At 41.4% G+C, this 16,729-nt stretch overlaps 1 protein-coding gene across 1 annotated transcript; it reads left to right on the forward strand.

Moving 5' to 3' along the window:
* Nucleotides 1-5,429: 5,429 nt before the first annotated feature.
* LOC117416983 (UDP-GlcNAc:betaGal beta-1,3-N-acetylglucosaminyltransferase 7-like) lies at nucleotides 5,430-11,494 on the forward strand. Its single transcript, XM_034028518.3, has 2 exons — nucleotides 5,430-5,648; nucleotides 9,276-11,494. Coding segments are annotated over exons 1-2 (1,224 nt in total). The 5' UTR covers nucleotides 5,430-5,646; the 3' UTR covers nucleotides 10,498-11,494.
* The last annotated feature ends 5,235 nt before the right edge of the window (nucleotides 11,495-16,729 follow it).

Below are 16,729 nucleotides of genomic sequence, written 5' to 3' on the forward strand. Positions count from 1 at the left end.
TAGAAACCTATAACACCATTTGCACAAATGTTTCTCCCCTAGACCCACAGATAGATACATTATAAACATGATGTTGTGTGAATGCACCAATGTCAGCGAAGCTGCAGCACAATGCAAGGAAACAGGCTGTGCTGTGAGTATGCAGAACGGGATATGCTTAAGAATGGGGACGACAAACACAGCTGCCCGTGGCACAGAATCCTTACCATCTGACCAGGTGTGAACCCTAACCCTGCACTGCACATTGGTCCAATATGAAGGGACATCAGGAAGTACAGGGAATTCCAGTTCCAGTAAACAGAAACAAAATACTGGATTTGTTTGTTTATCACTTAGAAACAGGTTTCACCAAGAAAAGCCCACTTTCCACATCCCACAAAGTCTCCGGCATACCCAGATCGGTGACTCCGTGGTGCTCACATGCACTGTGGTGTGCACGACTTCCAGTTAGTTTGCACACCACCATGCTACCTATTCATTTTGTTTCGGCTCTCTCCGTCTCTCCTCCGCTCCGTGGCAGTCGTCTATATGAGACAAGCCGGGCACCATGCCTGAGGGACAGGACTGTTATTATTTGGATGATCTGTCTTGAATTTCTCATAAATTCTGCTGAGAAACTTTGGCCAGTATTGTTAGGAAACTGAAGACGCTCTTATCTGCCCTCATCCTCCCCACCCCCGCCCCTCTGAACTGATCTTTGTGGAGCAGGGCGATCTTCCCCTAATAATGGGCTACAGTGCAGTGAGTGCAAGGTCACCTGGAACAGACTCTCATGCCAGGGGTTCAGTAATTCCGTTTTTATTTTCCCTCCCTATTTCCTGACTGCCTCTGATATGGCACTCAACCTGTTTAAAGCATTGAAACCGTGCAGATAAAACAACCTGCTTCCAAATAACAAATAGGGCCCTAGACATACACATTTAAGGAATGTTTTTAAGGCCTGTTTTTTTAAGCATTCTTTGATTAAACATTGCTTTAAAAGTGAAAATGAACTTCTAACCATGTCTCAAACAAAACCTTATTTTAAACAAGTTTACAAACAGGGTCCTCAAGCCCTCCTTCATACAAACAAACCACAAAAAAAAAGAAATACAGGTTGTATTGCTGGCTAGTCAATATTGGCTCAAAACTCTGGTCCCTGAAGCACCCCTCCCCCCTCCTCCGCCTCTTCCAGGAATGCTCTAAACAGACTGTATATCAGCAGTAATGTCATTGTCTGAAATGTCTGACAAGGTACAGATAAAGGATTAATCATGTCTGTCCAGGGGCACGCACTGCAGTGTCTGACGAGACCTCTTATTCATTGCGATCGATGTGGGGCGCATGTTCTGATGAGACCTCTTATTCATTACGATCGATGTGGGGCGCATGTTCTGATGAGACCTCTTATTCATTACGATCGATGTGGGGCGCATGTTCTGACGAGACCTCTTATTCATTACGATCGATGTGGGGCGCATGTTCTGACGAGACCTCTTATTCATTACGATCGATGTGGGGCGCATGTTCTGACGAGACCTCTTATTCATTACGATCGATGTGGGGCGCATGTTCTGATGAGACCTCTTATTCATTACGATCGATGTGGGGCGCATGTTCTGATGAGACCTCTTATTCATTACGATCGATGTGGGGCGCATGTTCTGATGAGACCTCTTATTCATTCCGATCGATGTGGGGCGCATGTTCTGATGAGACCTCTTATTCATTACGATCGATGTGGGGCGCATGTTCTGATGAGACCTCTTATTCATTCCGATCGATGTGGGGCGCATGTTCTGATGAGACCTCTTATTCATTAGGATCGATGTGGGGCGCATGTTCTGACGAGACCTCTTATTCATTACGATCGATGTGGGGCACATGTTCTGATGAGACCTCTTATTCATTACGATCGATGTGGGGCGCATGTTCTGATGAGACCTCTTATTCATTCCGATCGATGTGGGGCGCATGTTCTGATGAGACCTCTTATTCATTAGGATCGATGTGGGGCGCATGTTCTGACGAGACCTCTTATTCATTACGATCGATGTGGGGCACATGTTCTGATGAGACCTCTTATTCATTACGATCGATGTGGGGCGCATGTTCTGATGAGACCTCTTATTCATTACGATCGATGTGGGGCGCATGTTCTGATGAGACCTCTTATTCATTACGATCGATGTGGGGCGCATGTTCTGATGAGACCTCTTATTCATTACGATCGATGTGGGGCGCATGTTCTGATGAGACCTCTTATTCATTACGATCGATGTGGGGCGCATGTTCTGACGAGACCTCTTATTCATTACGATCGATGTGGGGCGCATGTTCTGATGAGACCTCTTATTCATTCCGATCGATGTGGGGCGCATGTTCTGACGAGACCTCTTATTCATTACGATCGATGTGGGGCACATGTTCTGATGAGACCTCTTATTCATTCCGATCGATGTGGGGCGCATGTTCTGATGAGACCTCTTATTCATTACGATCGATGTGGGGCGCATGTTCTGATGAGACCTCTTATTCATTACGATCGATGTGGGGCGCATGTTCTGATGAGACCTCTTATTCATTCCGATCGATGTGGGGCGCATGTTCTGATGAGACCTCTTATTCATTACGATCGATGTGGGGCGCATGTTCTGATGAGACCTCTTATTCATTACGATCGATGTGGGGCGCATGTTCTGATGAGACCTCTTATTCATTCCGATCGATGTGGGGCGCATGTTCTGATGAGACCTCTTATTCATTACGATCGATGTGGGGCGCATGTTCTGATGAGACCTCTTATTCATTACGATCGATGTGGGGCGCATGTTCTGATGAGACCTCTTATTCATTACGATCGATGTGGGGCGCATGTTCTGATGAGACCTCTTATTCATTACGATCGATGTGGGGCGCATGTTCTGATGAGACCTCTTATTCATTACGATCGATGTGGGGCGCATGTTCTGATGAGACCTCTTATTCATTACGATCGATGTGGGGCGCATGTTCTGATGAGACCTCTTATTCATTACGATCGATGTGGGGCGCATGTTCTGACGAGACCTCTTATTCATTACGATCGATGTGGGGCGCATGTTCTGATGAGACCTCTTATTCATTACGATCGATGTGGGGCGCATGTTCTGACGAGACCTCTTATTCATTACGATCGATGTGGGGCGCATGTTCTGATGAGACCTCTTATTCATTACGATCGATGTGGGGCGCATGTTCTGATGAGACCTCTTATTCATTCCGATCGATGTGGGGCGCATGTTCTGATGAGACCTCTTATTCATTCCGATCGATGTGGGGCGCATGTTCTGATGAGACCTCTTATTCATTCCGATCGATGTGGGGCGCATGTTCTGATGAGACCTCTTATTCATTACGATCGATGTGGGGCGCATGTTCTGACGAGACCTCTTATTCATTACGATCGATGTGGGGCGCATGTTCTGATGAGACCTCTTATTCATTACGATCGATGTGGGGCGCATGTTCTGATGAGACCTCTTATTCATTACGATCGATGTGGGGCGCATGTTCTGATGAGACCTCTTATTCATTACGATCGATGTGGGGCGCATGTTCTGATGAGACCTCTTATTCATTACGATCGATGTGGGGCGCATGTTCTGATGAGACCTCTTATTCATTACGATCGATGTGGGGCGCATGTTCTGACGAGACCTCTTATTCATTACGATCGATGTGGGGCGCATGTTTCTTCCTCTGGGCTTTCCTGGTCAGCTGGTACAGCCCAGTTAATAGTTGTCATTTATATTATTATTATTTATTTCTTAGCAGACCCCCTTATCCAGGGCGACTTACAATTGTTACGATATCACTTTACTTTTACATACAATTACATTATTTTTTACTTTTTTTTTTTTTTTTACATACCATTACCCATTTATACAGTTGGGTTTTTACTGGAGCAATCTAGGTAAAGTACCTTGCTCAGGGGTACAGCAGCAATGTCCCCCACCTGGGATTAAACCCACGACCCTCCGGTCAAGAGTCCAGAGCCCTAATCAGTACTCCACACTGCTGCCCTAAATGAAAGCGTTAATCAACTGAACTACTGATTCAGGGCCAGTATTCATAAAAAAAATAAAAGAAAAACATGCCAAACATTAAGCAATACAACGTTTTAGTGATTAGGGGTCAGTTAGTCTAACTGCGAACTTGTTACATGAACTGTGCGCGGTTGTGAAGCTAGGCAGATTTCAACCGTCGACAGCAGAGTCAATGTCACTAATTGTTTTGTTTTTTTTTTAAATACCGTTATGCGAAGACTAACTCTATTATGAACATGCGTTTCTCCTGGCTAGCCGCCTGTTTTCACTAGCTGCTCACTGAACGAGGTAGTGTAGCGCTCAAGTGGCAGGCCTACGCTTTCCCTGGGGACTGACCGGCGTGGTGGGTGCATAAAAAGACTGCGCTATGTTCCAAGGGGCTGCGCCATGAAAAGCCGCTGTGTTCACCGGTCCAGCGGAGAAGCTTCATGCACAGGAACCTGTGCATGAAGTCTCTACAAACTGCAGGATACACATGTCCAGGAAGGGATAGCTGGAATTCGACAGGAAATAGGGAGAGAATAAATACCGTCTGTTTCTGGTAGTTACATGAAACTGGATTACTAATTGGACAATACAGCAGTGTGTAGGACCTGACCCGGAGTACAGAGCGCCCCCGCTATTAAACAGGCGTGTAGGGTTTAAGTTGAGAAGTACGGCTGAGAGGTCATGTCGTTCAAAGTGTGCAGGAGAAGCTCCTTTAATACCATAAGACACTGGGTGAACTGCACATATGAACCTATTACATGTATATTGCAATTGGTAATATTGAGATTTTAACTGGCACCCCTCACTATTTTCAAAGCCTTCTTTAATAAACCCCTAATTCAGCTTACAAAGCTAGAACAGAACAATTCAATTATATATTTCACGTCCTCGTCAGCGCTCTCAAAGTGTTTTGTTTCTTATTTTGTAACATTAACATGTTTTTGTTCTCCTTTCAAAAACACGGGAGTTAATTAAATAATGGAGGAAGCGCTTTGAAAATTGCGATGACTGCTACCTGCTTATTATTATTTATTTCTTAGCAGATGCTCTTATCCAGGGCGACTTACAATTATTACAAGATATCACATTATACAGATATCACATTATTTTTACATACAATTACCCATTTATACAGTTGGGTTTTTACTGGAGCAATCTAATATATATATATATATATATATATATATATATATATATATATATATATATATATATATATATATATATATATATATATATGACCTTAATGTAATATAATATCTGCAATAATACAAACAGGATCAATTATTGAAAGAGTCAAAGTCCACTGAAACTCCGAAGGAGAGGGGAGGGGGTCCACTTGCCAGAACGAGCTTCCCTCACGTAACAGGACAGCATGTTTACAGGTCCCGTCCCCTCACAGTCTGTCAGTCAGTGTGTGTGAAGCGGTGCGGTGATCAGGACTTCACTGGAGATACACACTTTGACATCGCATTCGATTGCAGGAGCTTGAACAGCGCGGAGCGGGGTTCCGAAAGCAGTCAAGGGATCGCCGTTTCATTTTCTTAACTGTATTATAATTCTAATACAGTATCGTTAAAAAAAAAAAAAAATGTAAGTATATATTTCTGTGGGTGTTTCACCTGGATGTGTATGTTCCCTTGTGTGTTTTTTTTCAACAAGTTATTGTATTTGAGTTATCCTTTTTAAGTGGTGCGTAAAATTGTTTTTATCAAGTGTTACTGAGATACAGAATCAGCAACACGCTTTGTTTTCAGGTCTTTATTATTTAGAATGAGGGCGTTATTCTGGCTAACAGATGCAGCAATGTAATCCGTCGTTAGTGCTGAGTAATGTGTATTCTGTCTCTCTAGTGATAGATACATGTATAAACAGAGTTGTTTGATCGGGACACTGCATTGATCATTTAGAATAAACGATGGAGAGAAACTATACCGCGGCTGCCTACAAGATAGAGCTTTATTGAACATCTAGGGTATTGCTATCCCAGCTGATAGATAGATAGATAGATAGATAGATAGATAGATAGATAGATAGATAGATAGATAGATAGATAGACAGACAGACAGACAGATAGATAGATAGATAGATAGATAGATAGATAGATAGACAGACAGACAGATAGATAGATAGATAGATAGAAAACGGAAACCCTGACCTTAATATATTCTTTATTACCATCATTATTTCTGGTAAAACACATAGACCTACTGATTTTTTTATACCGTGAGTTTTAAATTTCACAGCAGTGGTGAATTTTAAGCAAAACATACCTTGATCCCTTTTCTAAGGGTGTTCCATGCATATTATACATGAATTTGGATATCATGTTGCTTCCGAATTGGATCCTTGTACAAAAAAGCCCTGTTTCGCCAGGGATGTTCTGTTGACTCGTAGGATCTGTTAATAATTTCAGTAAGAACAGTGGTTATTTACCGTATATTTCCTTATTGGCATTTCCAAACGCAGCACCATATAATAAACTACAGCACAATAGAATTGTCAAGGTGTTGTAACTGTTGAAACTATAACTTACATTTTTCAAGTAAAGGTGCATGCGAAATAGCTTCCTAAGGGAATACGATGGAGGCTGTATTGAGGTTAAAAATTCGATTTTCTGCTGTGATTTGACATTTCTCCGAAAACTAATTTATCGTTAGTAACTTGAATTTTTAAGCTTTTATTTATAATTGAATTAAGCTTTTAATAAACTATAAACGATCCGCATAAGTTGAAAGCGTTCTAAAAACTTCAGTTGCTGCTCTTCGCCACGTTGTTAGTACATAATGTACACATCTCATTTAACAAGTGATTTATGATGCAAACGGTAAACTGCATGAGAACAATTCATTAATTCAAACAAATAAATTAATTAAATAATAATAATAATAATAATAATAATAATAATAATAATAATAATAATAATAATAATGTACTTCAAAAAAAGTCCACGGAGCCTCGTGAGAAGATTTTTTTTTTTGCTGAGATGATATAAGAAACAAATGCTGCCTGGATTGTAAAACTAGATTTATTCAACGTTCCATATGAAAACAACATTAAATGTGTATTCCCAAAGTTCTTAATTCTAACCCACTAAAACAACCTCATACATGGTTCAGAAACATGCATACTGTGATCATTTGGAACCGACTAATTAAAGTCAATGTAATCTCAGTCATTGTTCTCTATCTGATACATTCTGGTTATCTGATGCACTCATACCGCGGATACTCTGCTCCAGACTATAGCATATGCCATAGGGGCCGTGACTAAATGCTGTTCAGAAATACAGGACCTCCTCCAAGGCACTTGATAAGTGAGTGCAAGACTAGATCTTAAACTGTACTTGGGTATATTTATCTGTAGCAAGGAGCCATGCCAATATCCGTAATTAGTACACATTAAATAATGAATGATTCCAACAATTCATAATATTTAGTGTCTGCGTTTCATTATATATATATATATATATATATATATATATATATATATATATATATATATATATATATATATATATATATATTATTTGCATGTGGATCAATGGTTGCCATCGCTCCAGGAAGTGGAGCTGGACGAGTTACTGTATTCACTAACCAGGAGGGGGAATTGGCAGAGATTATTGTCAGGGGAGCCTATAAGCCTGCCTGTCTGGGTAGGGGTTACTGTAGATCAGCAGGACTACTGAGGACTCTAAAAGGGAGCACTACGTTTATTTTTCTTTTGTAAATAAATAGCTAAATGAGTCAAATGAGGGCTATAGAATGTGAACAAAATGCTTTTAAAGCTATGTATAAATAAATTAGAAAAACATACTTTTAATGTGAAACATTGCACAGTGTCTCGCAGCTCTCTGAAACACGGCACAGTATCTCACAGCTCTCTCAAACACGGCACAGTATCTCGCAGCTCTCTGAAACACGGCACAGTATCTCACAGCTCTCTCAAACACTGCACAGTATCTCGCAGCTCTCTGAAACACGGCACAGTATCTCACAGCTCTCTCAAACACTGCACAGTATCTCACAGCTCTCTGAAACACTGCACAGTATCTCACAGCTCTCTGACACACTGCACAGTATCTCACAGCTCTCTGAAACACTGCACAGTATCTCACAGCTCTCTGAAACACTGCACAGTATCTCACAGCTCTCTGACACACTGCACAGTATCTCACAGCTCTCTGAAACACTGCACAGTATCTCACAGCTCTCTGAAACACGGCACAGTATCTCACAGCTCTCTGAAACACTGCACAGTATCTCACAGCTCTCTGACACACTGCACAGTATCTCACAGCTCTGAAACACAGCACAGTATCTCACAGCTCTACTGCACAGTATCTCACAGCTCTCTGAAACACTGCACAGTATCTCACAGCTCTCTGAAACACGGCACAGTATCTCACAGCTCTCTCAAACACTGCACAGTATCTCACAGCTCTCTGAAACACTGCACAGTATCTCACAGCTCTCTGACACACTGCACAGTATCTCACAGCTCTGAAACACAGCACAGTATCTCACAGCTCTACTGCACAGTATCTCACAGCTCTCAAACACTGCACAGTATCTCACAGCTCTCTGAAACACTGCACAGTATCTCACAGCTCTGACACACTGCACAGTATCTCACAGCTCTACTGCACAGTATCTCACAGCTCTCTGAAACACTGCACAGTATCTCACAGCTCTACTGCACAGTATCTCACAGCTCTCAAACACTGCACAGTATCTCACAGCTCTCTGACACACTGCACAGTATCTCACAGCTCTCTTCCAGCCGCTGTGTCTCCCATGACCATTGTAACCAAGAAATACAATCACACGTTCCAAGGAGGTAATATATCCATCAGTCTCCCACGTTAAACCAGATATAAAAAAGAACATTTAAAAAAACAGGGCTAAGCATTAAAAGTAGGCTTTTGAAAGTCGTTGTGCTATGGAAGAGTATCGCGGTTTGTTTAGAAAACACCTCTCTATTACATATAAATAGGCCAAACATAATAGAGGTGATATAAGGTTACCAAAAGTGACCTTTAGCAGATATTCTCATTGTACACACTACCGGCTGTTTAATTCTTTTGTCTAAAAAAAGAAAACCTGAATTGAATGCAGGAAGCTGGAAATAATTTCTGTTGGTTACACTGTAGTAAGTATTTGGCAATTTTTTTGAGGCGATTAAATTATATTTTAATTTTCTTTTTTCTTTTACTTTTAGGTTGAGCACTAGAGAACGATGGAAGATCTGCAAAAGTGTGTGCATGATGTCTTTCATTATCGTGGTGACTCTGACCATTCTAAATTCTGCTGGTGGTGGCACCACCACCAGCAGAGACCGTCTTCTAGTGCAGCTTTCACAGGGAGAGCTCAAAACCCAGAAGCGAAATGCCCTCCCCGCGGGACACAACTTCTGGAAACAAAAGAAACACGAGGCTACCACCGAGGAAGCCACAGTGACCGACGACAGACCCCAGAGCCGGACCTGGGATGTGACCACCACCAACTGCACTGCCAACTTGAACTTCACCCACATGGAGTGGTTCGGTGGCCTGGAGTCTAACTTTCAGCAGTTCCTGCTCTACAGACACTGCAGGTATTTCCCCATGGTCATCAACCACCCTGAGAAATGCAGTGGAAACGTCTACCTCTTGATTGTCATCAAGTCCATCATAACGCAGCATGACCGCAGGGAGGTCATCAGGAAGACCTGGGGCAAGGAGAGGGAGGTCAACGGCAATAAGGTCAAGACCTTGTTCCTCCTGGGGGCTGCCTCCAAGGAGGGCGAGCAAGCCAATCACCAGAAGCTCCTGGAGTATGAAGACTACATCTACGGCGACATCCTGCAGTGGGACTTCATGGATAGCTTCTTCAACCTCACTCTGAAAGAGGTCCACTTCTTGAAGTGGTTTTCCACCTACTGCGAAAACGTGCAGTACATATTCAAAGGCGATGATGACGTTTTCGTCAACACAGAGAACATCATGGAGTTTCTGGATGGTAGCAAGGTTACAAATCTGTTCGTTGGGGACGTGCTCTACAGGGCAAAACCCATTAGAAAGAAGGAGAATAAATATTACATCCCCCATGCCCTGTATAATAAAACGCACTACCCACCCTATGCTGGGGGAGGGGGGTTCCTGATGGACGGACACGTGGCTAGAAAATTATACGGAGCTTCGGAAACCTTGGACCTCTATCCCATTGATGACGTCTTCCTTGGAATGTGCCTGGAAGTTCTCCATGTGACTCCCGTCAAGCACGACGGCTTCAAAACCTTTGGGATTGTGAAGAACAAGAACAGCAAAATGAACAGAGAACCTTGCTTTTTCAAAAGCTTAATAGTGATCCACAAGCTGCTCCCTCCGGAACTCATGCACATGTGGAGTCTGGTCAAGAGAAACCTTGTTTGTTCACGGAAAATAGGTTTTATAGCCGTCTGAACGCTTTACCTGTACCAGGAGCCTAGGGGAATGACTGCACTGTGAAAAACTCTTTATATTTGAGCCGACTCAAAGAGAAGTACTCCGTCTACGGAGAACATGTGGACATTTGAATTATTTAATGTATGTACTGTACTGTCAGGGTTACATCCCTGTGTGGGCCAGCTTTGTTTTTGTTTTTTTTATCAGTCATTATTTTATGTAGGTGAGAGAATCTGGGTAGGCATGAATAGACCAAATAGCCAAATGCACATCCCGTAATGGTCCATACCGACAGGTATGCAGTAACGAATGCAGTTTACTACCCAAGGGAAGGTCATGAGCTAAAAAGGGGAAAAAAACTTTGTACCCAACCAAAAATAAATAGAGAATGTTCCCTTACTGAAACGTCTGGAAGGCTGGTATCTCTGGATCTATACAATAGAAAGGAATCCCCCCTCCCACTATGCTGCAGAGTGTTTGTCCAGGAAAGCTTGTAACTTTTTCTTTTTTTTTTTTATAGATTTAAGATAGGGGTGCTCCCAAAGCATGTGCAGATCTTCTCAAAGGGAGCAGTTTGAAGTAAATTGTCTCTACCTCACAAGGCGTCATTCGTATGGTCTCAGCAATGAAACGTGTCCCTGCTTATCAGAACCAACACGCTAGAAGTAAAATAGCTTTTATGAGAAGTGTCCTTAAGGAAATCAGTGACATGTATAAAATAATAATAATAATAATAATTGAACAAAAAAGGGTAATATATAGATAAGAATATATAATATACAAAGAAAGGCTGGTACCGGTATGTAAGTTATTGCCAGGCCTTGCTTTTCGTCTTCACATTTCCAGCTGATATACAAGGAAGTTTAAAGTCAAATTCTTCGCTGTCTATGCGAATGTGAATAAAGAATGAAAATGTAATGGAATGCTGTTAAGGACTTTGTTATAAACCTGTACAAATGCAAATGTTTCAGCAGTAATATAATGTTTTTTGTAAATAAATACCTTTAAAAAGAAACCTGTAATAACTGTTCTCCTTGGGTGTTTATTTTATTGATATACTTCGTATGTTTTTTCAGTAGATCAAAGTTTTAGGTCACAGATAGTATACAGTAGATTATATATATATATAAATATATATATATATATATATGTGGTTATATTTTACAATACTTTTACTTAACTACAATTTAACTATGATTTACAGTACACTTTACCATGCACTAAACCATGTTGTGTTGAAAAACACACCAAAGGGATGAGTTTCAACAAAGATAACAGTTGACAATATGCCCTTCGAAGAAAATTAATCATTTGCAGCTTGCTTGATACAGCTCTCCTGTTGCATTGTTCTCAAATCCTGGCTGTAGGGCAACCTGGCTTTAGCACCGGTTCCATTAGCATGAATAACACAGACGTGTCTGTGAGAACAAGCTAGCTGTGATTACCCAGAGAGGAGCTTCAAATATCAGCTTGAAGCTATGCTGTTCTTTTGCATTGCAACAAATCCATGTTGTATATGAAGGACAGCTTGTCAGCTCTGAGTTGATAAAATGTGGTTATTTAAGCCAGTCCAAACTAATGCAGTGAAATCTCATCCTTCTGATTGGGTGTGTAAAAACATGTACAGCAGTCTCATAGTATCCAAAAGGATTCATACTGATTTTGGAAAACTTTTTTTTTTTTTTTTTTTTACCACCAGAACTGAACAAATCATGAATTGGAACTGGTTTGCAATACAATGAAGTAGGGTTTACACAACCACCTTGGCTGTGCATGGAAGTGTCAGTTCTGTTCACTAGGTCGGTAACGGTTTCAAATAATGGCCGCAAATTCCTAATAAATTCTGGCTGAACCCCACAGGAATAACACCGGAATATCTTCTGCACTTCCTCCAAGTTCTTAAGTAGTTCATTTTTAATTCAGTCCTGTGTGATTGAAAAGCATTTAGGTTTCTCTTTCCCCTCCACCAGTGTTCAGGTGTTATTCCTGTGGTGTTTATTAATTTATGGCCGTTATTTTAAAGTGTTACCACTGTGTCTTCTTGCCAGACCCCTTTCAAGCAGCTGTTGTTTGGAAAGGGTGTCCACACCTGCATGTGGGATGCTGGACCCACAGCTCCAGGGTTTCTAATTATGGCTCCTGTTTGTCGTTTGAAATTGGATCACTGTTTGAACTTCCTATACAGAAAACCACTTGCGAGACTTCACACTTTGCCTCCAGGACAGTCTGCAAACGCTTGGCGCAGCAGGGACATGGCTACAGGTTCTTTTGATCTTTTCCACTTCTTGTCACGTGACTACTACCGTTGCAGCCAGGCAACAAAATGGAATGCAACCCCCCTGAATTTCCTTACTCAGAACTCCAGGGCTGATAGCAGAAAGGACAAGGGGGACATGACCTTACTCCGACTTGATGCTTACCAAAGTAAATATACACAGTGGTTTTGCATTTTGCTATGCTTATGCTATGCATTTACCCTGCTTTGCTGTAGTTTTCACTAACAATTTCTGTGCTTTACCATTCTCATGCCTATTATTTACCTTGCTTTCACTATACCTTGCTGACTGTGCACCATAGTAAACTTTTATAAGTGTAACAATGCACTTGATTAACAGCACCAATGTTACAAAAGGCCAATTCCTTTAGCTAACATATTTTCCAGCTCTAATATGTATATGTTTTACTACTGCAGAGTTTCACACTTCAACTCTTCCAGTCCAGGTCTTGTTCCTACCATGTTGGTCATTGTTGAATTGCACCAATGAAACTTAATGCATGTCTTTATTCTAACCCCTTACAGCTGGTGCAGCATGGCCCTCCATGGCTGGACTTGTATGAGCCTGCTTTAACTGTCCAAAATACTCCAGCTTAATTCCTTGGGTCCCTCCTCCTGAAACAATAATACAAGTTAAAAATGCATTTTCAGTTGAAGCCTCCCCTGACTCGGTATTGTTCAGCACTTTCCTGGATGTCCTTTGTAGTAGCTTCCTTGTCCTTTTATTTTTTCATAATTCATTCCAATAATGCAGATTGTGTAATCTGGCAGAGTTAGAAAACAGTGCGACCTGCATTTATTTTACTTTACAATAAGGACCCGCATAGTCTTCTAATAATGCTGCTGCTCAAGGGGAGTCAGGTTAACCCTTTGCGGTCCATTGTCGGACTGGGTCCGACATTGCAATTATTCCTCACAGGTCCTTTGTCGGACTGGGTCCGACATCATTATAGCAATGCAATAAACGGGTGTTTAGTCGTTTTTTCTCCGGATAAAGCCGAGAAAACCATTCAATTGCCGAGTGGGAGCGACAAGAGCCGAGACAAGTCGGAAAAAAATAAAAAAATTAAAAAAAAGGCGTATCTCATTAATAGTCATACATGGTATCAGGTATCAGATAACGGGGCGTTCATAGTAAACAAGCTGGCTGAGTGCGTCAGCGCACAGAGACTATCATGGACATTTGTAGAGCTTTTTTCAGATGTTATAGTAATAAAATAATGACTTGGATCGCATTATTGAGGAGTTTGGTGATAAAACGAGTGATCCGGAGATGATCGATCGGTATGTACGACTATTATTATTATTATTTATTTCTTACATAGGTAAATGCTATAGCAAACGAAAGGGTGGGTCGGGCTGGAGATGCCTAGTGAGTGCTTTGTTGATATGCAGGGCCATTTAAACCCGTTTGACTGTGAAAAAAATACTTTTAAACAGCGCGTCTAAAATGAACTGCACGTGTGAAAATTAATTAGACCTGGCGTGCCTGACGCGCAATTAATAAATGGACTGCAAAGGGTTGAAGGTCTATTACTAAAGATGAATTAGAATAGTGTACTGTAGTTACCAGTATTCAAACATCTCTGGCATAAGGGCCTTGTTTTTTTAAGAAAACATTCCTTACTCTGCCCACTAGTTTCAGCAACAGCACTTCAAAAGTGCAATAATCAGTTAATTTGTTCACACTGTTAAGAGTCTGACAGTGATTAATTTCATTAGTATCAAGAGGGGGTCGCTGAGGTGACAGTCTAAGGGCAAGTGTTTCTAATTCTTTGTCCAGTCCATATATCCGGTCATGAAGGAGCTACAGGCAGCTTTGTGCTGTTCAAGCAAATGCCAAGGTCTTTAGAAGGAGAAAGTGGTTCCTTCCATAAACATTTATTTTTCATTATTTAAGAGCTGTGTAGCCATGAGTTCGCTCATCCAAAGAGATGATCTTTGAGTTGAAGATGGGCTCCACCTTCCAGAAACACACACACACACACCTGATGTGCCTCAGAGTGGTCAGTCAATTATTTTAGGACGCATTGAATCTCATTGCACCTGATGACGGTAAATGAAAACTTGCTTAGCTTCCAAATGCTAATTTCTGAGTTTCCAGGACTTTATTTTGATTTTTGGCATTTTTTCTGTCTCAGCAAAATTAGTGTTTTGGTTGATTCAGTAAACGTATGGCACTTGTACTATCATTCTAAATATTTTTTTCCTCATTCTTGGGATAAGTTTGAGGGTAGTGGAATTGGTTCTTTCAGGTCACTTAATAAAGAGTTTTGGTTACATACAAGACAGGACAGAGTAGAAAGACAGCAGACTTCTGGTTTGGTATGAGAAACTCATTTGACAGGTGCTTCCATATCCAAGACTTCACCAATTGCTTCAAAAGTGACTGATCTGCTGCATATCCACCCCTAACACAGATACTGTACACCTGAAAACAGATGCATGACCAAATGGACAAGCAGCTGATGCGTTTACATGAATGGGTTATTCTACACACATTTCGTATAACTTGACATGAAACTCACAAGCGCTTCCTGAGCAGCACCGGTGAGGGAAGGTGTGATTCCTCAACGGTCCCCTTCATCCCCATGTTCCAGTCCTGCTCCTCCTGCTTTCAGCAGCTCTGCTATCTGGCATCAGCTAACACAACCCACCATTGTAGCGCACTCCAGGGAACAAAAGAAAAAAAAAATCAGTTCAGTGGCTCAGTTTCCTCACTGAAAGTAGCAGGAAGTCACATTTTCTTTTGCAAAGAGCTTGCTGGTGTAAACAATGACAGCTCAGTGAATATAGAGATTGTCAGCTGCCTCGTTCAGAAAAGGGCATCCATGAAGTTAATTGGACATCTCACTCTGCTGCAGGGGAAAGAAGGCTACCAGCTTGAGGCACCGAACCATAGGTAGCAATTGCCCAACACAGGCACAGTAAGGTTAACTGTGCTTTACTACAGTGTGCAGTGCTTTACCCTTAGGTATAACAGTGAGCTTTAAAAAAGTGTTCTCTCAGGAGGTTACACTACACATCTTCTGCATGGACCACAATACTTTCAAGAACAATATGTACTACTAACCAAATATTTTGTTTTATAAAATCAGGGTATGCATGAGAGAAGTATAAACATTCACCAATGAATTTCATGTGCTGAAATGTGTTCCTACTGTAACGACATGGTAATAGGAAACGTCAGCCAGTGTATCTCAGTAGCACACTCATCCACGAGATGGAGATAAAGCCTATGAATGAGAAATGAGAGCTTTCTCCTGTCCCATCTTTGAGCGGGGTGTGGAAACACGCTTTCAGCAGAATCTTGTGAGCACCCATAATTACAAACGATCACACCCCTATCTGGAACCAGCTTGTGCAGGACTAGTTTTCTTCTATCTGACTGAAGAGCATTTTTCTGCGTTTGATAGATGCATGGGTCATTGTACTTCCTTCCCCTTGCTTCCCCCCAACCCACACACACTAGTGGTGTGAAGACAATTCAATAAATGTCAGCATAATGCAGCGTGGATTATATGACAAACATCTGTTAACAGACATTTAACAGATATTAAACTACATTGGACTTAACTGAATATTAACAGAAAGGCACTTTCAACTGGAGGGGGAGGAGGGAGAGGAGAAAAGAAAAAAAAAAACCAACACAGAAGAGAGGAAAAAGTTGCCTGGAGTAAGAATTGTGCAATTCTGACCTTAAAGCTGCACCATTCCATAGATAAGCCAAAGTGTGTACACCATTTCTCTGTAGTTGACAGTAGTTAGTTTACATTCATGGTAGTCGTATCTCAAAGCATGTGGCCATAGCATGAAACACAACTTGCACTTGTTTCCCGATTAAGGTCAGGCCCACAGACAAAAGAATATTTCAGTTCTGACAACTCATTAAACAAGTCTGCCACCTAGTGGAATACAATTTTACCAAAGCAATTTAGTGATTACTGCAGTTTAAATACACAATTTACAATGCCA

This window comes from Acipenser ruthenus, chromosome 12, assembly GCF_902713425.1.
Source record: "Acipenser ruthenus chromosome 12, fAciRut3.2 maternal haplotype, whole genome shotgun sequence".
Taxonomy (NCBI): Eukaryota; Metazoa; Chordata; class Actinopteri; order Acipenseriformes; family Acipenseridae; genus Acipenser; species Acipenser ruthenus.